The following is a 24,442-nucleotide window of genomic DNA, read 5'->3' as shown; positions in this document are numbered from 1 at the left end:
TGGAGGAACTGGTAAGGGCATTAATTACCTCCCTAGTTAAGGAGTGAGGACAACTCACTCACACACTTTGTCAATAACCTGGGCAGAATCAGGCACACTCCTCCTTCCAGCACCATGTTTGCCTTCTGACTGGAGCAGTTGTGGAGGCTTACGTTTTACTTTACAACTCTGGTCAAAAGCAGAAACAGCTGTGAAGCAGTAGGAAAATATTAAGCATTATCAGCAAGTTCTTACTTTTGTAATGGAAAGCATGGAAAAACAAGGAGGTCTCCAAAATCCTGCTGTGTCAGAGCAAATGAATGACAACAGCTATGCTGATGTTCAAAGAACATTACTATGAGTAATGCAACAGCTAAGGTGCACCCTATCAAAACCAAAGCAATCCAATTACCTGCTGTTGTTGTCTCAGCCCTTGTGTCTGGACATTACAGCAGCGGATCAGCTGGGTTTGAAAAAAAATAGTATCCGTTCCTGCTGAGGAACATGCCTTGTAAATCAGCCGTGTGGTGTCATGCACAGCCCATGCTGTGCCTGGCCACAAAGACACATCAGTGGTGAGGAGGAGATGCCTGGCTGGTGTACTGGGGCAAGGCCCAAAAATGCCTAAGGACTGGGTTCACAGGGGCTAGGGTGTTTGGGACCCTCCCTGGGTTATTTCTAGTCTCACAGAACTGACAGGCTTCAAGCAGAGACATCCTGGCCCAAAAGCTCACTTGACCTCTTCAACACTCAGCAAGAAAATCCGGTGCACTCAGCAAGTGACAGCTTCAAGGGTGCCTCTGGGTGAGCTCCACTGAGTGCTGGCTGACGTGAGTTCTCCACACTGTGTTTCAGGCAAACACAAGTTAGTGTCTTCAAGACTTGAGGAGACTGGGGGTGTCTTTAACAGGGGCTGAAACTGCACCTTGCCCAGGCTTTAGAGGACAGGAGGGGAGAGCCCCAGTAGTGGTTGGTGGGGCATTTGAAGAACAGCACCCAGCACGCAGCAGGTCTCACACCAGCCCCCGGCTACTTGCCTGCTCAGCTGGGGCTGTGTGGACTTCTGTCCTGGGGCCTGCTGGAAAGTTTGCTGCACTCCTGCTGCCTTTGGCTTAACCACTGCACTGGAGGGCAGGAGGCCTACGCTAAGAAAGGGAGAAGGGAAGCACAGGCACATACATCCTACCAGCGCCACAGCAGCCCACGCCAGTCAGGAACAAACCACACCACCCTGCACCTACAGGGCCCTCTTCCAAGGGCGAGGTTTGTCCTAGCAGCTCTGTTCCCTCCAGCCCAATTTATGCACAACCACTCAAGCAGTTGACCCAGGGAGGGGGGAGTTTGGGAGAAGAAATGTTGGGTGCTGGGATGAAGAAGAGGAATTGCTTCAACTGCCATGGAAGTGCTCATGGAGAAACAGTGTTAGGCAACCTTTCCAGAGCAGTTGGACATACAGGATACAATTCATCCAGGCAGGGAAGGAGGATGTCCTGGCTCCCACTCCCCCATCCTTCCCCTTCTCATGCCTCAGCAACTGCCAGGCAGGCAGAGTGATTTGGGTCAGTGCACAGTCCATGAACAGTTTAATCTTGGAAAACAGTAATTAGTTCCTGGTGGTTGGGCAAGCGGGAATGGATTCCCCTGCAGCCACAACTGCAGTGACACAACTGACAACCTATGGCGTGGGACTTGCAGCTGGGGTAAGAAAGGTGGGACCACGCAGACTGCCTTACAACAATTGCGTAAGCAATCGTTAGGAAACACAACCACAGGGCTTGAAGCCAGGAATACATTGTGCCAAAAACTATAGAAGCATTTGAACACCTTCCTGTTGGGTATTCTGCAAACTATGCTTTGCTTGGTCTCTCCCCAGGAGAAGTGCCCATGTAACACAGTGTCTTCTTCCATGGACATTTCCCATGAATGTGCATTTGTGCTACTTAAAACTCTTCAATTTGAATTAGGCAAAACAAGATCAAAGAAATTCATGGATCTGGTCAGCTCCCTACCATGATGTCGACCTTTGTAATACTAGGTATTACAGTAAGGACAGCATGAGGTTTTACATTTAAGTTGATAGATAATATAGCCAGCACCAACCAATATCTTCCTGATAGAAAGTTGTATTCCTGTGGACTAACACACATGTGATTCCATAGTGCAGCCACTGGATGTTGTCATTGCTCCATATAAATGCCACAATTTCTGTATTACTGTCTCATGGGGAAACAACCAGGTACTCCCAAAACAGAAGGCAGACTGAAAATCAGCTACAGCTGTTGATGGAGCACATGAAACTACCATGAGTAATGGAACATCTGAATAGTGAAAAGAGGGAACAAAGCAAATATTACATTTTACAGAAAATTTAAAGTGTCCATGGTACTTTAAAAAAACAAGGAAGCCTGGAATGTAGTTATTGCTCCAGTGATTTATAAAAACATCCATAAAAGCACAATGGGCAGCACTGAAAGCAACGGTTGTCAATTATCCCTTTGACAACCATCTGGGAAGTTTCATTTCACTGCAAGAGCTATAATTGTGTTCAACCTTAGGCAAAGTATTTCCCAGATAAAAAAGCACTAACCACCTTAAGCGACTTCCTTGGCAGAACTATTGATAGAACTATTCTTTGACAACAAATGGGATTATAGAGAGAAGCTTCTGTTAAGATGACACATTTGATATACTTTAAAAAAATAAAAAAGATTAAGAACCACAGAAAATGAAAGAAAACTAAAGGCTACGCTTTTTTGTTTACTTCCTCAATGTCCTTAAAATACTGAAGTGCAATTTTGCACTGGATTCAATCTTTCCTGACAGCCGGCTACTGCAAGAGGATGTGACCCCATTCTCACCCTTCCCTTCCATCTGATCTAGCACTCACATGGGCAGAAGCTGAGCTTGAGATTACTGCTGGGAAGGACAAACCAGAAGAGAAAGCAAAATCAGTTAGCCTTTCAGTGTCTTGGCAAATGGAACAAATCCACTGTAAAACTGCACAGCCCCTAGATTATGTGTGGAAGAATTGGAGAAACAGCCTCTAGTGGAAGCAGCCCCCAGCTAAACTAAATAAAGCACAACACAGAACTGAGTCAATTTTGCCTGTTTTCAGGTGACGACCGTCTCTCATCCAACTACTGCATTTGCTACTTATTTAGCTACTGTTTATCCAAACTGTACTTTCTGACAGGCCAATGCTGTTAAGAGATTCATGCCACAACAAACCAACATGTAAATTTTAAGTTCTTTTGCATCATTCCCACTCTGACAGGTTATTACTTTAGTGTGCAGCAGGACAAGCCTTTCTCCAGCAGCAACACTGGCTTAACTGGAGTTTTACCCTCCTCCAGCCCCATGGCTACATCCTTGGTTGTTCCAGTATATCAGACAGCCACCTGTGTGAGAACTGATCTGAGTAGGAAAAAACCAAGAACATAAAACAATCCAGTAAACTTTCTCTCCCCAGCTTATTTGGAATACAAATAAGTTTCCAACAGAATCACAGAATGGTTGGGGTTGGAAGGGACCTCTGGAGATAATCCAGTCCCACACTCCCTGCTACAGCAGGTTGCACAGGATTGCATCCAGGCAGGTTTTGAATACCTCCAGAGAAGAAGATTCCACAGCCTCTCCAGGTAGCCTGTTCAAGTGCTTTCACTTGTCATTTCCCTCCCCTACCCCCAGTACTCAAACTACTCTTTAGGCCTTCCTGAAACCTAAAAGGTTGTCAAAAGTGAAGCATGACAAACTCAAACCAGCTTTTGTTTTGCTGCTCTGATTATATCTACCTCAGAGCAATGTTCCTCGTATAATAAAAAAATACAAGTACAAACAATATTATGTGTATTAGGGTAATATTGTAGGCAAGAAAAACAAAACCAACTAGTAGAACTTCATTTCCAGATGCCAGAAAGTCTCATGCCTGTATCATGTTATAATAGCTTGAGCAGATCAGAAGATTTTAAGATTTCAATTGCCATATTGAAGATAATTTCTTTCTCATAGTATTAATTGAGTCCTTTTAATATTAGTTAACGAAATAGCTATGAAATATAGCAGAAAACGTTAATAGGCAAGAAGAATGATGCGAGTGGCTTACAGTGAGAAGCCCAGCACTGCTAGGTACAACTCCACAGTTCCCTAAGGGAGGAAAAGACAGCAGAGTGCTGAATTGTTCTCAAGTTTAGGGGAAAGACTTCTATAAGCCCTTCCGTGAATTCTGTTAGTTGCAGGTAGGGGGAATACAGCAAGGTCCAGGACAGTAGTGCTGCTTGTTCCGTTTCACATTAAAGGAGTCTTTCAGAATATCTGACTTGCTTCAGGGCAAGAAAGTGGCCATGAAGTGCTGTAGGGGGAGAATTAAGACTGTGAAACACTTCCTGCTTAGTGCTGGTTAAATCTGTCTGGCTGAAAGACTCTTGCTCTGCAGCAGAATATTTTGTACCTTTCCAAGGCCACGAAATTCAGGACTAGAATCCATACCACCATGTGGTTTTAAAGATGCTGGAAGCAGGTTTGGCCTTCACTCTCTGAAGGAATTGGGTAGAACAAAGAAGTGTTTCAGAGCAGCCACCAAGCATTTGAGACACATTTATTTAGTATCCAAAACTTAATCAAGCTCACAGACTGACACATATTACATAGGTATTTTTAAACAGAAACTAGCATTTAAAATGACAGTGTGCTCAGGTCAGAACTAGCAGAAAATCACCTCCAGTTAATTTGATGTACGCTTATCCTGGAGAATGACCACAATAGCAGGAAAAAGGCACCTTTACTTGCTAAGTTTTAACAAGGGCAGTCTGCCTAAGCAAGTGGAGAAATACCTCTGGGCATCTCCAGATGTTAGCATATTTCATTAAGGATTTCAAAAAAATGCAGACTGAGTTCTGAAAAGCATACACTTATCCTCATCTCCTGGGACAGTCTCTCTTCTCACGTGTTGCATGTTTGCCCTCATATAAATGACAACATTTCAGCCATCAAGAGGAAGACAACTGGTCAGAGCAGTCCTGGAGTCGTTCAGAAGAACAGACGACGCCGGAAAGAGCAACCTGGCTCCAAACAAGGATATGTACTGGGGTTTCTTGTGGACAACAGTAAAAGCACTGGTAGAAAAAAATCCTAATTACTATGATTACTAGATACCAAAAGACGGCCAAACAGCTCTGAGAACTTAAGCTTGGTCCGCTATTACAGGAGCACATGTGCCCTTTTAGAAGTGACACCACCACTCAGAGAATACACATGGTAGCAGTGCAGGACTGTAAGCAATCACCAAATGCCTGCCAGCAAATTCTTCCAGCAGCTGAAGATATATATAACCAGTATCAATTGCACAATACCTTTTCAAATAATTCACATTCGAGCCAGAGTCACCCTCTAGAGCTACAGAGTAACCAGATGCATAGCACCTGATACTGTGCCAATGTATATTAAGGAAGAAACCAGGTGGGAAATGCCCTTCTGACAGGGAGGTAGCAGTGAGCCTGGTGCAGGAATGTGTCATGTAGGTCACAGTGCTGCAGAAGTGACCGAAAGCACAGAAGTGCTTTAAACAGTAAAGCAGGAGCTACTCTTCCAACAAAAAAAGACTTAGGTCTGTTGAAGATACCCAATACTGTTGAAGTACTAGACTTCAAACTCAGCCCTGAAAAGATGTACAGTGTCACAAGAACAGCCAGAGATACCCACTTTTTGGGGCAATACCCTGGACTTTCCCTTTATGACAACCCAACTGCTCTATCTACAGCCTACTGCAATGCAAGCCTACACAATAAACAACTGAAGTACTACCTCGTTCTCCATTCCTCTTTGAAGCATAATATATTTAAAAACCCTCAAAACATTTTGCCAATAATGTCAGTAGGAAATCAAGCACAAGTTGTTATTTCAAACAAGTTTATCCACGTAGTGGATAAAGAATTTTTCTTCATTTAAAAAAGCTTTTTTGGGCTCTTTCTTCCCACCAGTATTTCCTTTTGCTTTTTGAACTTGTTATGATTCAGTGATAAGATCCACAAACATGAAACAGTCTCAATGCGGTCTTCAGCTTGATTTCAGATGTTTGGCTTGAAAACTCCACGATATCCTCTGCAAATATATCCAGATGAGTTCGTGAGCTTATTTCAATCATATTTTGAATTAGCAGAAGACACAAATATTGAAAACTTGTCTTTTTTATCTTGATAACAAAAAATAGAGAGTCAGCTAAAGTGAGAGCTTTGCTCTATTTGACTAATCAAATGGATTCCAACTCCCAAGTATAGCAAGATACCAAATTTTATCAGTTTCACTCTGCTTTGTTGTGATTATTATTTGACTCCATACATGTTCCTTGTACCTCTTACCTAAATAATCCGTACAGGCTCCAAGTTTAACAGATAATCAACAAGAATAATATATATTACATTCAATCAGGAATATCTACACTTGATAAAGCTGTCATAAAAACTTTTTTATTTAAATTGGTGTTGTTCTTTATAAAGCTATTGTTCCATTGTTCAAAGATTAGTCATACTTGTTGTAGCCTTGCATTTCAAAATTTTTTGTCTTTGCCAAAACTGTGAAATCAGTTCTCACTTGTGTGCTTTTCTCCAATTTTCTTAGTTTTATTGCCTAAATTTATTCAGAAGAAAGCATTTGCTGGTGCTTTGATTGCCACCAAGTAAAATATAAATACAGATAAACCAGTAAAACTCTACCTTCCTTTTTTTTTTTTTTTTAAGTTGTGAAGATTCAAACACACAATCGGCTATAATATTTGTTCTTTACAAACAGGCAGTCAGATACCATCCCAAAATCCAGTTATGTAGTCACAGAAGCAAGAGCTATTCTGGTAGCTGAAGAGCAAGCAGCTGCATTGATTTCTAAATGCATTAAAGCATCTTTGTAGCTCCTACAAATTAAACTACGCAACCAAATCTGTAAAATGCAATCATACCTGTTCTCTTTGTTGCTGTAATCAGTGGAATCATTCTCACATTTCGTAGTATTTCCTGCCTTGATCTCCATTTCCTTGGCTTTAGAAGAGCCCACCTTATGATTGTATTTGGACAGAATCTACAAGAAACATTAAATGGGATTAAAAAGAATTATCTAAGAACTCAAAACAGATGGATTACATCCAGAACAAACCACTTTTAGTTTTACTATTTTGATATTAAAATTATTTAGGAAAAAAGTTTATTAGCTGACCTGTAGAACATCATCTGGTATCCTTGTTATTTCTGGAGGTGGAGGAGTATTGAGTAACTGGTCATAGTGTTTTATTGTGGGAGGAGAAGGGTCTCCCAGATGTTTAAGATACGCATCAGGGCTCACAGCAAAAGGAATGCTATCTTTGTACTGGTTATCTTTTGCATCACTCTTTGTCACTGACTCAATCTTTTCCCCTGGCTTTACCTGCTGCTGCAAAAGAGGTATTAAATGCCTTCAGTTAATTTACTTATGTTAGGTGAAGTATTTGGTAAATATTCTTAAAAAATTACCATTACAAAGAACTTCTACAGTTACATAAGAAAAAAAAGTATTGGAAAAGAATCCCAAATGAACCTTTTAAAAACTGCTTATGGCAAAGTGTGTAAAAATGGACATAGTTTCTATTTACTACCTTAGCTTCTTTTTTTAGCCAGCCTGTTTGAAAATCTGGACACTGTGGTGTTGCTGTATGACTGGGAAGAGGCAGTTCCTTTGTCTCTGGTGACCTTGGTAAAACTGTTCTATTTGTTTGGGAAGAGACCTTCACATCAGGAGTACAGAACACAACTACCATAGGAGAAGCCATCCAGTCAGCTGCTGATACTAAGAGTGAGCAAAATATAAATAAAAATACATACATAAACACACACACATATATAAATATTACCAGTTCCAGCTTAATTTCTAAGTCTAAGCTTTTCACAGATTTGCATCTTCTAAAATGCCTGTATCATTTTAGCTGATATTTTTTTGTTTGATCCATCCAAATTACAGTATTCCTTAAAAGCAGCAAATGCCAAAAAAAAGGTAATCATTCTAGTCCCATTACTGAATGTAACTGAAGAAGCTCAGGTTAAATTGGCATTGCATTACCTTCTCATGTATCCAATTGCCACTGTTTGTCCCAAGATTCTCACAGATTTTTAAAAGAACATATTTCTCCTCTCACAGAAGTTCACTCTTTGTCATTACTTTTGAAAGACCTAAATTACTATCTCACTAGCCTCTCTCAAAGTGGTTTCTTTCCTGTCTTTAAAGAAATCTTACGGGTATTCTCAGAAAAAAAAAAAAAGGCTAAGTTGGCAAAACAGTATTTTTATTTCAAATAAGGATAAGCTACAGTTACAAAATGATTAATTCCTCTGTATAATTCCAGCTGGATATGAGAAAAATGAGGAAAGATTTATACTGAAGTGAGAAACTTTCCCACAGAAGCCATCAACATTTCATTTTTTAGACATTAGTACTCATACAATGACCAGGCCTGAATTAACTATATTTAATCTGAAACACAATTGAAGTTTACCATGTGTTTATAATGCATTTACACATGCATCCTCTAAAAAAGTGCATATGTATATTTATTTCACGTATTTTTAACTTACCATTTTCAGCTCTCACATTTGATTTTGGCACAGAAGTAACCATGATTTCCCTGGCTGTCATTTCTGGCACATCCCCTCCATTATCATCTATTTTAACCAACCTGAAAATGAAACCCCTCAATTAGCTCTCAAATATTATGAAGAAGTCACATTTGAAGGAATACTGTCCGCCTGATCACTTTTCTAGTATTCATTCATCAACATGCAAGTCAAAAATTAATTTTCTCAAAGATTATTTTTTCATCTATGATTCTACTGCAGCAATTTGTAGTATGCAAATGTTCAGTCCAGCCACAAATTATCAAATACTCTGAGATTTCAGTCCAAGGCATTAGGAAGAAACCAAACCCAAACCAATCAACCAAAAAGATGTCCAGGGTAGGACAGATGTCCCAGATGACCAATTCTGTGTTAGGTGTACAGTCTATTTTATTTTGAATTGCCTGTTACCTACAAAATTCTAAGCAACAAGAGGAAATCGTTGTTGCTTTAAAACTAGTAAGAGTATTGTGAACATTAAAAGATTTTTAAATGAATTTTTAAGTTTGAATAAGATTACTTATCTTAATCAAATACTACAGAGCTTTAGAGTAATTATAATATTTACATAACTATTTAAAAGAAGAAATCTCAAAATTATGTTAAAAGAAAACGTAGCAACTTCAGAGTGAAAAGTCATTTAATATCAATTCTACAATATTGGAAACTGAAATTTTTAAAATTACTTTTTCATATCCAGGATATTCTAGCAGAAGAATGACATACGCAGTTAAGAGGCATATAACCAGGCAAAAAGTGGAAGCTTACCTAAACTATATGCAAAAGCGTGTCTATAAGAAAATGATTTAAAGTGTTTAAAAAGTTCGCTATGGGAACCAAATTTAGAGCTTCTCTACAAAATGCCTAAGCTTAAAAAAAACCCCAACAAACCATTTTGTATATTTTACTTAGATGAATATGTCTCAAATTTTGGGTTAAAAAAAAAAAGTAACTTTTGAAGTCAGTTTTGCCTTGGAAGTATTATAGATACCTGAAACCATCTCATTTTTAGTTTCTACAATAAGAATGATAAGTAGAATTTTTAAAGTGGTTTTCATGAATACAATTCTTGTTTTTTGAGCGATTTCTCTAAATATCAAATATTTAGCTACTGTCAGCTTTTAAAATTGAACATGTTGCTAATACTAATTATAAAAACATGATCTATTGACTACCTTTACATTACCTCAGAAGTATGGAAAAATAGTTATACTGCTAAGATGTTTTCTACTCCACTGCTGCAATTTTTTTCTTCATAATCAGAACACTGAAAATCTGGAGATGTCTTTTCAAGACCGGAGCAAAACCAGCAAACTGTTTGAAGGTGGGGCTTATGTAAGAGACAACACAATGCTTCTACAATGAGGCATTTTACTGAGTGCTTTGCAAGTTGTTTACTGTGTTTATATTCCTAAAGCTTCTGAAACCTTTCAATTGGCTGTGCAGACAACACATCCCCAGAGCTGAACCCACGGTTAAGGAAAGCAAAAGATCACAGACGTACTGCGTGTTTTCCCTTTGTAAATACATTGTGTATGGAAGATTCTTATCGTGGTGCAGTCAAGGGAAGGAGCATATCAGACGCATTTCATGGCAGCATTTGGCACTGCTTGCACTGCAATGGGTACGTGAAAAGACACTAGAGAGTTGAATAAAGACATAGGACCAACCAGCTGGTCGATATCACCCTATCACCTGCTTGAAGACAAAGAGGAGGGCAACAGCAGAAAGAAATTAGTACACCTAATTCAGTAGAGGAACAATCTGAACTTCAGTAACGTACTTACTTTTTGATTGTCTGAGCAGTTTTATGAATAAGTGACGTCGTATAATCTTCATTCATACACATGGTATGTTCACTAATGCCAAAGTGTTCAAGTTTTGGTGTTGCAAACTCATAACCATCCATCTTCAGCTTACATTTTGGTGTTCTGGGCAAAGTAGGGGGGGTTTGCATTTTCAGTGGAGTCTCATTCTTTGACTGTTGTTGATGTGCATTTGTTGTGTTCTGTGTTTTCACTGCACTCCAAGGCCTGGAGAAAGCATATTGTGAAAGCCCAAAATCAGAAAGCTGGGGGCTACGCAGTAGGGTTTTGGGCAACAGTGGCTTCTCAGTACAAGCAGGAAGATCATTTGCTTTTTCTTCATCAGATTTATTCTGGGCAGACACTGTTGATTCACTGTTAACTCCTTCCTCTTCTTCTTTTTAAGAAAAGAAGTGAAAAAAATTATGTTAGAATTTCTGTTCTAAGGTTTATAAAATAAATTGGGACAATTCCCAAGTATTCAAAATTTTTCATTTATTATTGTAAAAAATAGATTCCTTCATTTGTTTTAAAGGACTGAATCTGATACTGCAACACATATCAAAACCTTGTATCAGGCTAACCTATATTTATAAGTCACACATTCACTGAATTTCACTCTGCTGGTAAATATTATTTCTAAGAAAGATGAAATTGAAAGATTTTTACACAAGAGTATTTTTCATAGAATTCATCTTCCTGCATGGAGATGATAATGTTTTTGGGGAAAGAGCAAAGGGTGCACAGTACTACAATGCTTCTTCTTCAGATAATCAGTATTGAAGAAAGGTTATGAAGCAGCAACTAAAAACTTGTGAAAGAAGATAGCTTTTTGGATAACAAGAGTCCACTGCAAAAATATGTAAATGTGTAACTTGTACATTTTTGGAGTTAGATAAACTGAAACACCCCAAAACATTAATGAATTTCTGCATGATATAATAAATGAAGGACAATAACGCTGGGAAAGTGTTTGGAGCACAAGTCCTATGAGGAGAAGCTGAGGGAGCTGGGGTTGTTTAGCCTGGAGAAGAAGAGGCTCAGGGGGACCTTATTGCTCTCTGCAACTACCTGAAAGGAGGTTGTAGCCAGGTGGGGTTTGGTCTCTTCTCCCAGGTAACAAGTGACAGGATGAGAAGACACAGTCTTAAGCTGCGCCAGGGGAGGTTTAGGTTGGACATTAGGAAGAACTTCTTCACAGAAAGGGTGATTAGACATTGGAATGGACTGCCCAGGGAGGTGGTGGAGTTACTGTCCCTTAAACACCCCAGGGAGGTGTTTAAGGAAAGACTGGATATGGCACTTAGTGCCATGGTAGAGCTGACATGATGGTATTTGGTCATAAGTTGGACTTGATGATTTCAGGTCTTTTTCAGCCTAAGTGATTCTGTGAAGTGGGTAAGGGGAGGGAGGCTATTTAAAGTAATATACCTTTCTATGTGCATTGATATCATGTATTCAGATGCACTTAGCTTAAAAATACATCTTAAAAAATAAATTAACCTTGTAGCTCTGTCTGGAGCTATTTAAAGGCAGAGAGAGTACAGGAACAAAGGTACTATAACAATCGGAGCCTTCTGCCCTATCTTTGTAAAACAGCTGTAGTAGCTTAACTCGTACAAGAATATGGTCCATGGCCACAATTTTGTTTTGTAATGATGGGATAATGCTGAGAGAAGGTGAAGGTGTGCCCTGCCAAAGGCTTTTTGAAAGCTGACTGGGCCCTTGATACTCAAAGAGGTATGTGTCATACTGACAGCTGTAGTATTTTAAACTCATTTGGCACACCTGGATTTTTCAGACAGGTGTGTGTGCATTTTCTTACTGGATTAAGGATCTCCCTCCCCTCCAATGATCAAGTCACTACTGCTTGTCACATGTCACCTGAGCCCTGTACATAATTCTACTGTCTCATTTGTGCTGAAGAACACATTGTTTTAAGATTTTCTCTATGGTGATTTAAGTTAAAAGAACCCTCACTTATGAGTGTGAACCAACTGAGGTGCATCTACAATACTTTCTCAAGTGTGAGAAGCTGAAGCAGAGTAATTCTCTGCGTTATGAAACCAGTCTTGCTAACATGTTTTCTGAATATAATTATTACTGAAAAAATAAAACAACCAACACATACTACCATAAAACCATGCCAGGAGATCTAACTCCAAGTGTATGTGTTTTGAATTATTCTCATGGCACCAATCACAACAAAATCTTTTACCCTCTGAATATCATTATAAAGCAAATAATATAGATGTACTTGATCTCTTAATTAATAGAAATATACACATAGCTAAAGAGAAACGTTTTATAAAATTATATTTTTCTTCACATTCTGTATTGCCAAGAAATATTACCTATAGAGTCTTTGACAGGTGGTTTGTAGCCGTACTTCCGGAACAGCTCTCTTATTTTTCCAAGATCTGCTGCATTTCTCTCCACCAATATTTCATGTGCCTTCATAAACTCACGAACTGCTTGGTTTTCAGAGCAACTCTTACCAAAACTGGCATTAACGTGTTCCTTTGGGGGCAGAGAGGGGAAACGAAAAAAGAGCAATACTGGTTTTCAAATCACCACATGGTAGTTGTTTAGACATGGAGTGTTTTGGGAGTAAATATTCAACTGCAATTCAGACGAAGCAGCTAATTTAGGTCTTATCTATACCTGAAAACTATCACTATACATACACCTACAGAATATCAGGAATATATAGGCCATGAGTATATAAAAACTTAGAAAAGTTAAATTATGATGACGGTTCACAGCATGACAGTTCACTTTGCAAACAAAAATATGTTTTTACTCCATAAAAATATGAGATGACAGCAATTAGTTTGGACTCCTACTCCACATGTACAAAGAATTAGTGCAGAGTAAAAGGTGAACCTCAAGCTTATATCCTAGCTTAACCCTCAATTATTTCTAGACTTTCTCATTTCTATAACCCATTTTTCCTACTTCTGTTTAAGAAATAGAGAACATTCTTGACAAGTTTAACTGAACCGCTGAAGGTACTGACACTTCTGTGAAGACTGACTTTATTCTAAGGGCCAGTCAGTGAACAGAAGCAAGCTTACCTCTTCTGTTGGGACCTTCTGCTCCTGAATCCTTTTCATACTTACACCTTGGCACAGCTACGACTTCCCTGTTACCTTTGTCCCCTGACAACCTGAGTGACAATAGTGGCTGCAAACTAATCAACACTGCTAAACTACTTCGAGTCACCCACAGGTTTTTGGGCATTACCCCAATATCCACAGCCATTATGAGGACTTGGAGGTAAGTGAGTAAAAATAAGGGTCATAACTGCTGAATAACAAAGTAGAATTGTGGCTTATTGATCAAAACAGAACTATACATTTATGGAAAACACCCCCCCCACACACACTTCCACAATTTTTCCAGAAGGAAATGAGTTAAGGCGTTACCTTCAGAGTTTTGATTTCACAATGAAGGTCATGCAAGACCCTTGCTGAAGATTCATCTTCAGAGTCTTTGATATGCATGTTCACATAAAAAGGTTTGGAAAATAAAAAGAGTGCATTAGTGTTTTAGCATGCCAGTACATTCTACATCAGAATGCAATCTCCTGTATTAGTGGATGAGAGACTGGACATGACCCGTCCATGTGCACTTGCAGTCCCAAAAGGCAACTTGTCCTGGGCTGCATCAAAAGCAGTGTGGCCAGCAGAGCGAGGGAGGGGATTCTGCCCCTCTGCTCTGGTGACACTCCACCTCAAGCATTGCATCCAGCTCTGGGGTCCTCAGCACAGGAGAGACATCAACCTGTTGGAGCAAGTCCAGAGGAGGCCACCAAGATGGTTGGAGGGATGGAGCACCTCTCCTAAGAGGAAAGGCCTAGAGAATTGGGATTGTTCAGCCTGGAGAAGAGAAGGTTTAGGGGTGACCTAATGGTGGCCTTCCAGTATCTGAAGGGAGCCTACAAGAAAGATGGAGAGAGACTATTTACAAGAGCATGTAGTGACAGGACAAGGGGGAACAGATTCAAACTAAGAGGGAGCAGGTTTAGATTACACATTATAGGAGGAACTTCCCGTATCAATTCATGAAAAGAAGTGCAAGAATGCAATTCTCATTTTGTCGTGTTCACCCTGTTTTTTTCTGCAATAAAAACCTCACCTGTGCTGGTTTTGGCTGGGGTAGACTTAATTTTCTTTGCAGTGGCTGGTATGGGGCTGTTTTGGATTTGTGCTGAACACAGAGTTGATAATATAGAGATGATTTTGCTATGGCTGAGCAAGGCTTGCACAGAGCCAAAGCCTTTTCTGCTTTTCCTACTGCCACGGTGGTGAGGAGGCTGGGGGTGCGTGGGAAGCTGGGAGGTGACACAGCCGGGACAGGTGACCCCAACTGACCAAAGGGATATTCCAGATGGTGTGACATCATGTTCAGTATATAAAGCTGGGGGGAAGGAGGAGGACGGGGGGATATTTGCAGTGATGGTGTTTGTCTTCCCAAGTCAGCGTTATTCATGATGGGCCCTGCTCTCCTGGGGATGGTTCAACAGCTGCCTGACCATGGGGAGCAGTGAATTAATTCCTTGCTTTGTTCTGTTTGTGAGCGCGGCTTTTTTTTTTCCCTATTAAACTATGTTTATCTCAACCCACGAGTTTTCTGGCTTTTACCCTTCCGATTTTCTCCCCGATCCCGCTGGTGGGGAAGGGAACAAGCGGCTGTGCCGTCTTTGGTTGCTGGCTGGGGCTAAACCACCACAGCAGCCGCGAAGGAGCTCAGAAACATATCAACATGGGGAGGAGCCCAAACAATTCCTTCTCGAGCTATTCCCAGGCTCATCCCCGCACCCACCACAGGAGCACAGGGGCACAATGGCAGGCGGGAACGCAAGTCGAGGAAGGAATCCGGAGGAACTCCTGCAGGGCCACCGGTCCCAGGCGTACCGCCCGTCACCACGGGCTGCGCTTACCCGCGTCCTCACTGCGCACGGCCTCCTTCAGCTGCTTCACTTCCTTCTCCAGCGTGACGGCCAGGCCCCGCAGCTTGCTGAAGAAGGCCCTGGACACGTCCATGGCGGGGGAGCTCCGCAGGTCCCGGGCCGGGCCGTCCCTGAGGGAGCCGGGCCAGGCCGCGCGCGCCGCCAAAAGGCTTCGAATTGCCGCCAGCGCGCGCCCCATTGGCGTGCCCGGGCCCCGCCCCCCCGCGAGCGTCTCGCGAGAGTCGCGCCCCGCCCGCCTGCCGCCATCTTGGTTCCCACCGCGGGGCCGGAGCTGCCGGAGCTTCCAGGTGAGTGAGGGCGGGCTGGGAACAGGGCCCGGGGCAGCGCTGCCCCCGGGTAGCCCCGCGGTTTCGCTTCTCAATCGGGCCACGTCCGCGCCGGGGGAACGGGGTAGGGTGGCTTCTCTCGGCGCCGTTGCTAGATTGTGCCGTGTAAAGTGCTCGTCTGACTTCCGCAGTCACAGCACCAAGACTGACAGTTCAGGAAGCGTTTGGATAACGCTCTCGGGCACATGGTGTGATTCTTGGGGATGTCCTGAGCAGGGCGAAGAGCTGGATTCAGTGATCGTTGTGGGTCCCTTCCAACTCAGAATATTCTGTGATACGAGTTCATGGAGTACAGTGTAATAAGAGACCTGGGAGGCGTGTTTAGGACTAACAGACAGGTTAACGTCTGTAAAGTCTAAATGTAACTCGGCCTCTCTTGCCTCTGCTGCACCCCGTGTATCGTGTCAGTCTTGGTGCTTTCCATGTTCACCAGTCGGTCTGATACAGACTGTTCTTTTTCTCTACTGACCAGATTTCCCCCAGTCAGAATACAAAACTAGGTGATTGCATACTAGTAAGTTTATGGAGAGACTGTGGTTCAGAAGCTAACACTGAGGAAACGCCAGGTTTGGATCCAGAGGACAGACCTAGAAATAATTCGTTTTGACAGTGCAGTTTGCTATTCGAAAAGGGCATGAATGCTGGGAACCCTTTGTTCTGGAGTACCTCGGGGCTGGATTTCTCTTAAATAATCTGTGGGGGATATGCTTTAATTGCAGTGTAAGGGTAACTGAATAAATTCTTAAGATATATAAATATTTCAGGTTTCCTTTTTCTAATCTTAAATTTCCAGTATGTCTGGCATTGTGCTGCCTGTTGTGTGTGATGGTTGTATCAGGTTCTGAACTTGAACCTTCAGTCCAGCTAAAAAGCAGTGGAGAGTGTTCAGAGCTTTTAATTTTTCTTGTAAAACTTTTACTTTTGTTCCTAAGGCAATGAGTATTTGATGTTTCTGTTTATGTTTTGAGGCGCAATGTTTTTAACGACAGTATTACTCCGAAAGAGAATTCCTGGACACCAATGGATTGGGAAGTACAGGCGACCAAGACCGGTTACCCTTTCAATGATGCAAGCAATGGTCCGAAGACTGGAAATTGAAGCAGAGAATGAATATTGGCTGAGCCGGCCTTACCTGACCCGGGAGCAGGAGTACAAACACAACACGGAACACAGACGTGCCAAGTGGGAAGCTTTCAAACGCCTGAAACAAGCCAAGTTTCCTGAGCACAGATACATCAGTGATCATTTAAACCACTTGAATGTGACAAAAAAGTGGACATGCTGAATAACACAGCATATTTATATTTGGCATGTCATACACTGCCACGGGATCTGCCCTTGTACCTATTATGGTGGGTTTGTAATTCAGTGTAATTAGGGTGGATGAGAAGTAAGACTTTGCTACGATGTACAGAATGTTTCATTAAAAGTAGTCCTGTGGAACACTGTATATTTTGTTATTATTGTCTTCTTAGAAAAGGACAGTTCTTTGTGTGACTCTCTACCATCTGCCTGTCCTCTGTTCTTCAGGGCTCAAAACAGCGAGTTACCAGGTGCAGTGGTAAAGATTTATATATAACCTAGGTTTATAGCATCACTAATTTCCTTCTGAAAGCCTAGAGAACACGCCTGCTGTGTTGAAGGGGATTCTCTGCTGCCACTGGCCACATAATTCTTGCTGGTAGCTCTCCCTTCTGAAAGGGATTCTTCTGTGTACAGCAGCACTTGAGACACAACTGATGGCAATTGCCATCAGGCATTAAAGGACCAAGGTGAACTAGAGTTACAGAGGTGGGGTAGGAGGCTGGAACTCATAGGATATTATAAAATGTTCCCTTTTTTAAAAGCTTTATGGAAAGAATTGTTTAATTTAAATGCCAGTGTCGGTGTCATGTCAGTGTCAACTTGGGTGTTGCTGCCTTTTTACACAGATTGTTTCTGATCAAAAAGGAACATGGCTGCTTTCTGTTTGAGTGACTGACTTCTAAGTCAGGCTTAGTGTCCTGAAGGAATATAGTTAGCCACAAGTCAGGTTTTATATTTCCCCTCAAGACCCAGTGACCTGGAAGATGTGTCAAGAAGTGTAATCTTAGGTTTGTTGCAGCTGGAGTGTAAAAACTAGAACAGTTACACAGTGTTTCCCAGGGAGGCAATTTTTTTCACTAATCTAATACACACATGCTACAGCTGAGCAATTTTCAGATTCTTTCACATACTTTTATTAAGTTGATGTTTTATTCAGCAATGAATTCAAGTGTCAAGTCCATTCGTATCACTTTGGAAAAGAGGCTTAAAATGGTACTTTTTTATTTAAACATGAACTGTACTTCAGAGAAGTATGAACAGGTCTGAACACTGATGTACAAAATCTTGAATGCACTTCCATTGGTTATAAACGGCTTAAGAGAACTTCTATGGAAAAGTATACATACGGGGAAATTGCAAATACAATTAAAACATGAAGGAACTTCCAGGCAAAGCAATGTGATTTTGTATTTAATTCCTTTATAAAAGCCCGTTTAAAAAGTTACTTCAAGTATTAAACTATAAATGGCAATGTTTTCTCTGTGCATAGGACTAGTCCTATCTGTAACATACAAAAAAATACAGTAAGTGCGTATTTATTACATGTCTCTTTTACACATCACCCCAAACTTAAATACAACTCATTACAAGTTTAGGCAGCACAATTAAAAATAACCATGTGGAAGTAGAACAGCTGGGATGTCGTGATTAGTGCAAACGTTGATGACCCTTGCTGGCAAATACAAAAGCAATTGCAGAGATAACCCAGGGATGTTTCATTCATCTTAAGTTCAAAAGGGGGCAGACTTAACAGCAGGAATGCCGCCTCTTTCTGGGATAGTTTTATGATTGTAAATTGTCATTCAGAAAGATTTAGGTTTTCCACGACAAAGCTGATAACAACGGGCTCAGGGACAGGAGAAATCAGAGGATTACACTAAGCGTGTAGTGGTCAGCTAAGCAATGTAAACGTAAGGGACTCTGCGTGTCACCATGAATGCTTTGGTAACAATTAAGTGTGATCCAAATACTTCATCCCTGACACATCTGCTTGACTGCTCAGCATGAGCTCTGTTTCTTGGGGCAGGGGCTGGGAATAAAGATGGGGAAACCCGCCCCCAACCAAAGAAAGCCGTCCTGTAAACATTATCAGACTTCACTACCTAATGGAAACAAGATTCAAGTAATTGCTGCAGAAAACAAACAGCCAAACACCAGTTTTAATCAGCATTAAAACAAACTACAACTTCATAATGTTTTATGACAGTTACGTAATTAAGAAAAATGTGTATAAAAAGCTATATATACAAAATAAATTGATAGAAATGAGTGTAGTAAATGTGTTCAGTATTAAATCACTTCATGTGCAGCTGCTCTCTTTGGTGCCATATAGGGATAGAAGAGCCTCTAGCATTGCATACCTTGCTATTTTTTTAGGTACTGGGAAAGACACATCCTTGATGTGCTCTGCATTCAAGTAGCTGCTGTTTGCAGCCTCTCTAAATGCAGATCCAAATCCCCCCGCTAGATTCCATTTTAGAGGGTCTCCTCAGAGAACATACATTATGAAGCTCAAAGCTGTCATTGTTTTGTATTATTTCTTTTATTTTTATATTTTTAATAAACCTGGTCAGTCAGTGCTCCAGATCCAGGCAGCTCTGGTCAATCCACATCAGAGTCAATACATCTCTTGGTAAATCTGCCAGACACAAACGCTGCTTGCAAACGCTGCTCTTTCCCTCCTCTTGGGGCTCTGGTTAGCTACAACTGAACCATACTGCAGAGAGATCATGAAGGCCTTTGCGTGCATACTGAATGGTACTGAAATTAATCAAAACCTCCCAACCCAAAAGATGACTTATAATTAATACTGAAGAGCCACACAAAGGAAAAAAACAGTACCTGAAAACTGACTGGTTTATAAGAATAGCACACCAAAAGTAGCTTGGTACCTGCATATTCCACACTCCAAGGGCAGCTTTAACAAAAACGTTACTGTAATTTCTATTCAAATCACTAAAAAGAGTAGTGCCCAAACTCCCTCTAAATAACCATCTGAATATTTTAAATGGAGGTTTTTAATCAAAGCTTGTCACACATCTGAGTTATGTCACTGCAGTCTGAGAATAACACTGAAGGAAGTCAGTTATGACACATGCCAACTCCTTTCCCTGCCCTCCTCCCATAAATACGGCTTTGGTAGGTGCAGCAATGATTTGTATGTTGTACATGCTGTGAATAAATAAGAGTAAGAAAAAACCCAGTATTAGCTGTGTAGTTTTAAATAATTTCTATTTATGGATTTCCCCTCATCTTCACAGGGACGGGTTTATTTCAAGACATTTCAGAATTCTGGAGAGGAAATCACACTGAAATCTTGCCCTACGTTAGATTTTTGTCCTCACACTGAGGATTTAATGCCATTTTTTGGCTCTTTGAGTGTGTGGATTTTTTTAAAAGAGAAAAGCAGTAAGAAATACAGGTAATTTCAACTATCCTACAGTAACTACTATGTATGGCTTGCAATAGTAAATATTTTGATGGATCTAAAAGCTTAAGGGCTGCTGTTTTTAGTGACAATCTAGGTATTTTCAAGACTCCATGATACAGAGTAGGTTAAAGCACAAAACAGCATATGCCACATGGCCCAACACCCTGAACAGTTGTTTTCTAAGGATCCATCTCCCTTCCAATCTCCTGAACATGTAGAGTTGTCCTCACTGCATTCACTAGAAGTTTCCAGCTCTTCAGTGCACAGGCCAAAAGTACCTACTTGCTGTTGCTGCAGTGCCCTGGCTGCTTGCAACCCCACAACCGAACAGCCCTCCTGCTCCCTCATTCTGCCTGACTGACACAGCACAAGCCAGGGAGCTGTCAGGACACAACTCTAAGACAGAAGATGTCATCCTGCTGCTTTGGACAGGATACTTCCTCCAAAGCCCACGCCTGCCAGGAAAACCTAACCTCCTCTCCCACTCACTGGCATGCCCTTAGAGTTCATCAATACAATTACCTTAGAGAACTTAAATCCTTTATATCAGCCTGGGGTTTCTTAGTCACCAGTTCCCCAAGGGGAAAAGAAAGGGGGGGCTCGGGGGTGGTGAATTTGAAAGAATCATATTTGAATTATTTTACTGTGTTTCATTTTGTCAAAGTGACTTTCAGTAATGCCTACTTTTACACCAACAGTAACTCCAGCCTCAGGAGTATCCTAAAGCCCACTGCTCTCCTCCTTTTCTCACCTCAAATATGAAAAAAATCTAGGACAAAATATTCCTGTGATCTGCATAAAGATGTCAGAAGCATCAGTTCTTCATGAAAAGCCACAAAAATGTCCCTCAGATATACAAAGAACTGGTTTCACAAGACCAGTGCTTGCTAGAGAACGCACACCGAATTAAGCTCACTCTACTTACAGTTTTTCCTGTAGATTCATGGTCCTGACTTAAGAAATCAACCAAGTTATACTGATATTAGCCTACAGTATATATACATTCATATGGGGGTATATCAAGCTCTTTGGGGAGTGGCTGGGAGAGCAGAGACCATATTGCTGAATCAGTGACACTTATGAGACATACATTTTGCTTATAGTCCTGCTAGATGATGTCTGTGCATGGATGTGTTATTTCACCTATAATACACTGATGCAGTAAAAGCCAGATGATGTCCCAGGTCCTCCATTACAGTTCCACCAGTTTTTGGGGCTGCAAATTTTGGTATTCAGAATAAGCCATTTGAAATTGCAGTCTTCTCTCTCTGTTATCTATCCCATGAAATTTTGCTGATGCAGTATTGCTGAGAGCTTATATTCAGATAAGCACATCTCATTTGACATTTGAGAAGAAAAAAGGTAAACCTTTCAGTTTAATGTGTAGCAAATGTTTTTGTAAGTTCTGAAATAAGCAAATGCAAAATTTCTTGTACAAATTTGAAGAAACATTATGTAACTTTTATAAAACATGCAAGTTTGGACCATTACTTCTGTCTCAAGAACATCCAACAGTGACCAAATCATGTTCCTAGATTCTCAAAGAGTTCTTGTTCCAGAAGATGAATATTTAAGAAAAGTTTATTATTTCCAAAGACAAAACCCCCTTATTTTAAACCTCAGAGTATACTCCATACCTTAGTATTTCCATCATAAACATATTTAACGGAAGTAGCAATCAGGCTGGGAGACAAAACAAACAGGTTCTTTTGGACTAGATCAACAACTCGACTACTATCTGCAGTCTGTATCAAAAGGGCTCATGTATATTTGTAATCAGCATCAGCTGAACATCAGAAAAGTTACAGACAGAAAAATAGTATTTGTCACTTTTTCCCAGGTGCAAAATTCCAATACCACTCAAAGATGAGTTAGCAGTCTTCTCTACAGAGGAGTGAGGAAATAAAAACCCTTATGTTGTTTGCTGTAGGTCTTGAGCTATGGATGGACTTGATTCCATACAGAGGAAATACATTTTGCCTTTTGTGAACATGTATATCACTGCACAAAGCACTCAGTCTTCAGCAATTCCAGCATCACTTACACTGGACTTGAAAGTGGGACACTACAGTATGCAATTTTTCAGTGTGCTAACACAGACATATGATTCAAGACTGATTTTCTTGTAAGTACCTGATATTTGTTTAAATGGTACTTTAGAACCAATAAAACCTTGTGCCTTTATTAAAAAGATAAAACAAAAGTATAAAACAGTATTTATAAACCATCAAGAGACCCATGGAAAAAGCAGCACTCTTCTGGTTCCATTTTCTAACATCACACAACTGCAATAAGGTTTTTCTCAGGGGTACTTTACCATTTTGTTGCTGCCTCACAGGAAACACTGCAAACAGTAACACCAAATGTAACAATTAATTCCTTTTTGGACTGGTTTCTCTTTGTATGCTGACAGACAGACCTTCAAAAGTAATAATCGATGTTTTTTTCAACTAAAAACCAAGTTTTCTTCTTTGAGCTCTGTTCTTGACATGGTTAAATAAATCAAGTTAAAATGATGAGGAGGCTCAATGCTATAGCAAAAAAGCAACACCCAAGTTAAAAGGCTTTTACACTGTTGGCATTGCCTTACTCCAAAGCACAGCTAGTAGAAGGAACTCTCAGTCCTGAAAGACTTGGAGAGCTATGATCATGGGGTAGACTGGTTAACAGGAGGAGGGAAGAAGACATCATCCAGTCCCTTCCCCATCACCTCGCATCTGAACGATGTATACTCGCACTTCAGATTCACCAGCTAATGCTTTATGCTAATTCTTCTTCTCTTGTTTTGTTTTGGTTTTTTTTTTCCTTCCTTCTCCTTTTATGTTTCCTTCTGTACTCTGGAGACCTGCTATGGAAGTGACTTCTGCAGTGCCTAAGGTATGAAGTTTGCCCATGAGGAGGTAGGAGTCTCTGCAATCTACCCCCACCACTGCAGCATAATAAAAATGCATAGTTCCCACTCTGGACCTTGTGCATCCAAGCAGGGCACTTCAGGATCTGGCCCTTTGGTAGCAGTATATAATTCAGTGTTGCATAAATGCACATTTAGAATCTTAAGGCATCTGTCTTAACTTCCCTGCTCTGCAATAGTGCTTACAAGAATCCATTGTACTGTGCAGAAACTTGAATTTCTTGTCTCTTCCTAAAATGTTCACGTTCCATTTTTTCCAGCTCAACTTCTTTGAAACAAAATTAAGTAATATTCAAGTTCAAAATGTGTTGCAGAAACCTAGTGAAACAAAAAAGGTAATAAATAGAATTATTCCATTAGTTTTGAAAAAAACTAGATCATAGTGTATTACATGAATGTAGCTGGGTAACGTGATTTACAGACTTCTGTTTGAGGACAGCAGTGAAGGTAATCAGCATTCTGAGAGGTGTGGGTTTGTTTTGTTTCTGTTTTAAACCTCTTACGTTTTAGAAGATTATCTGTGCTAAGAACATCAGTCCATCACCACTGACCTGTGGCTAAAGTCCCTCAGAACCCTGATCAACAATTTAATTTTTGAATTAAATTGATAGATATGAGGACACAAATGGTATTTGCCTAGGCGAGACTGGGAAATTTGCCTTCTGCAAATCAAGCTCTTTTCACTAGAACAGTCTGGGCATTTTACTGGTCAGCCATGACTTTGCTTCTGCTGCATGTTATAGCTGCATATATCGAAAAATACAACTCTTAGTTTGTTACAAGGTATACAAAAGTGCACTGAACAGATGTTGGATCTCGCAGCTACTGCACAGTTGCCTACAACAGCAGGGACTGGAATTAATCACCTCAGCCTACAGAAACTGCGATCAAATCCAACTGAATTCTGAACACTGTGCTACTGAGTTAGTTTGAGGTAAGATATACCCAAAATGCTTTGCATTGGGCGCAGTTATGCACTATTTATTTCTACAACTTTTAAAACTACTGCAGTTTAGGCAAGTGTGACACAACGTACAAATTCTTCCTTCATTAAATCTGGAGTGACTTCAGGAAGAGAGGGAGGATAGAAAGGAAATTCATCTCAAACTATTACCAGTTAATTGTCTAGCTTAAGCCAGTCATTTATGCTCCCTCTCTAGGTCAGTGGAAAGAAAGATTAAGACTTTTCTATAATACCCTATATCAAAGGCTACTGGGATGAGCTGCTCTCAGAAGACATCCATTCCTTTCTATGAAGAACAGAAAAGCCTTAGTAACCTATTTAGATCAGATTAAGTTTTAT

The 24,442-nt window shown here is 40.6% G+C and overlaps 3 protein-coding genes across 6 annotated transcripts in view; 1 reads left to right on the top strand and 2 right to left on the bottom strand.

The window, feature by feature from the left end:
• Positions 1-4,557: 4,557 nt before the first annotated feature.
• On the bottom strand, positions 4,558-15,558 carry SKA3 (spindle and kinetochore associated complex subunit 3). 3 transcript variants are annotated; one of them, XM_032679525.1, is made up of 9 exons: positions 15,357-15,558; positions 13,840-13,904; positions 12,766-12,931; positions 10,394-10,808; positions 8,568-8,668; positions 7,595-7,785; positions 7,180-7,389; positions 6,926-7,044; positions 4,558-6,075 (listed from the first exon to the last, which is right to left on the bottom strand). In XM_032679525.1, the coding sequence occupies exons 1-9, from the start codon at positions 15,457-15,459 to the stop codon at positions 6,042-6,044; spliced, it is 1,404 nt and encodes a 467-aa protein (XP_032535416.1). In that variant the 5' UTR covers positions 15,460-15,558; the 3' UTR covers positions 4,558-6,041. The 3 variants fall into 3 exon arrangements, with proteins under 3 accessions (XP_032535416.1, XP_032535414.1, XP_032535415.1); XM_032679523.1 differs by having other exon boundaries at positions 7,180-7,392; positions 15,357-15,556; XM_032679524.1 differs by having other exon boundaries at positions 7,180-7,392; positions 10,394-10,805; positions 15,357-15,556.
• A 32-nt stretch (positions 15,559-15,590) lies between these two features.
• On the top strand, positions 15,591-17,162 carry MRPL57 (mitochondrial ribosomal protein L57). The gene is made up of 2 exons (XM_032679530.1): positions 15,591-15,673; positions 16,681-17,162. The coding sequence occupies exon 2, from the start codon at positions 16,686-16,688 to the stop codon at positions 16,995-16,997; it is 312 nt and encodes a 103-aa protein (XP_032535421.1). The 5' UTR covers positions 15,591-15,673; positions 16,681-16,685; the 3' UTR covers positions 16,998-17,162.
• Positions 17,163-17,918: 756 nt separating this feature from the next.
• ZDHHC20 (zinc finger DHHC-type palmitoyltransferase 20) overlaps positions 17,919-24,442 on the bottom strand; it is a 47,307-nt gene continuing 40,783 nt past the window's right edge. For both annotated transcript variants that reach the window (XM_032679528.1, XM_032679529.1), the window contains one exon: positions 17,919-23,457. Coding sequence is in view for 1 of the 2 variants with exons in the window: in XM_032679529.1 (XP_032535420.1) it covers positions 23,438-23,457 (20 nt within the window). In the remaining variant the exon portion in view is untranslated. The remainder of the gene's footprint in view (positions 23,458-24,442) is intronic.

The sequence above is a fragment of the Chiroxiphia lanceolata genome, chromosome 2 (genome assembly GCF_009829145.1).
Source record: "Chiroxiphia lanceolata isolate bChiLan1 chromosome 2, bChiLan1.pri, whole genome shotgun sequence".
NCBI lineage: Eukaryota > Metazoa > Chordata > Aves > Passeriformes > Pipridae > Chiroxiphia > Chiroxiphia lanceolata.
The sequence above is the reverse complement of the archived record's forward strand: the minus strand, read 5'-3'. Positions and strand labels throughout refer to the sequence as shown.

Coding starts and splice junctions, on each gene's coding strand:
- SKA3 (XM_032679523.1), bottom strand. CDS start 15,459: ATGGACGTGTCCAGGGCCTTCTTCAGCAAGCTGCGGGGCCTGGCCGTC. Junction 7,786..8,567: donor AAATGTGAGAGCTGAAAATG/GTAAGTTAAAAA, acceptor GCTCACTCTTAG/TATCAGCAGCTGACTGGATG. Junction 7,393..7,594: donor GGCTAAAAAAAGAAGCTAAG/GTAGTAAATAGA, acceptor CCTCTTTTGCAG/CAGCAGGTAAAGCCAGGGGA.
- MRPL57 (XM_032679530.1), top strand. CDS start 16,686: ATGTTTTTAACGACAGTATTACTCCGAAAGAGAATTCCTGGACACCAA.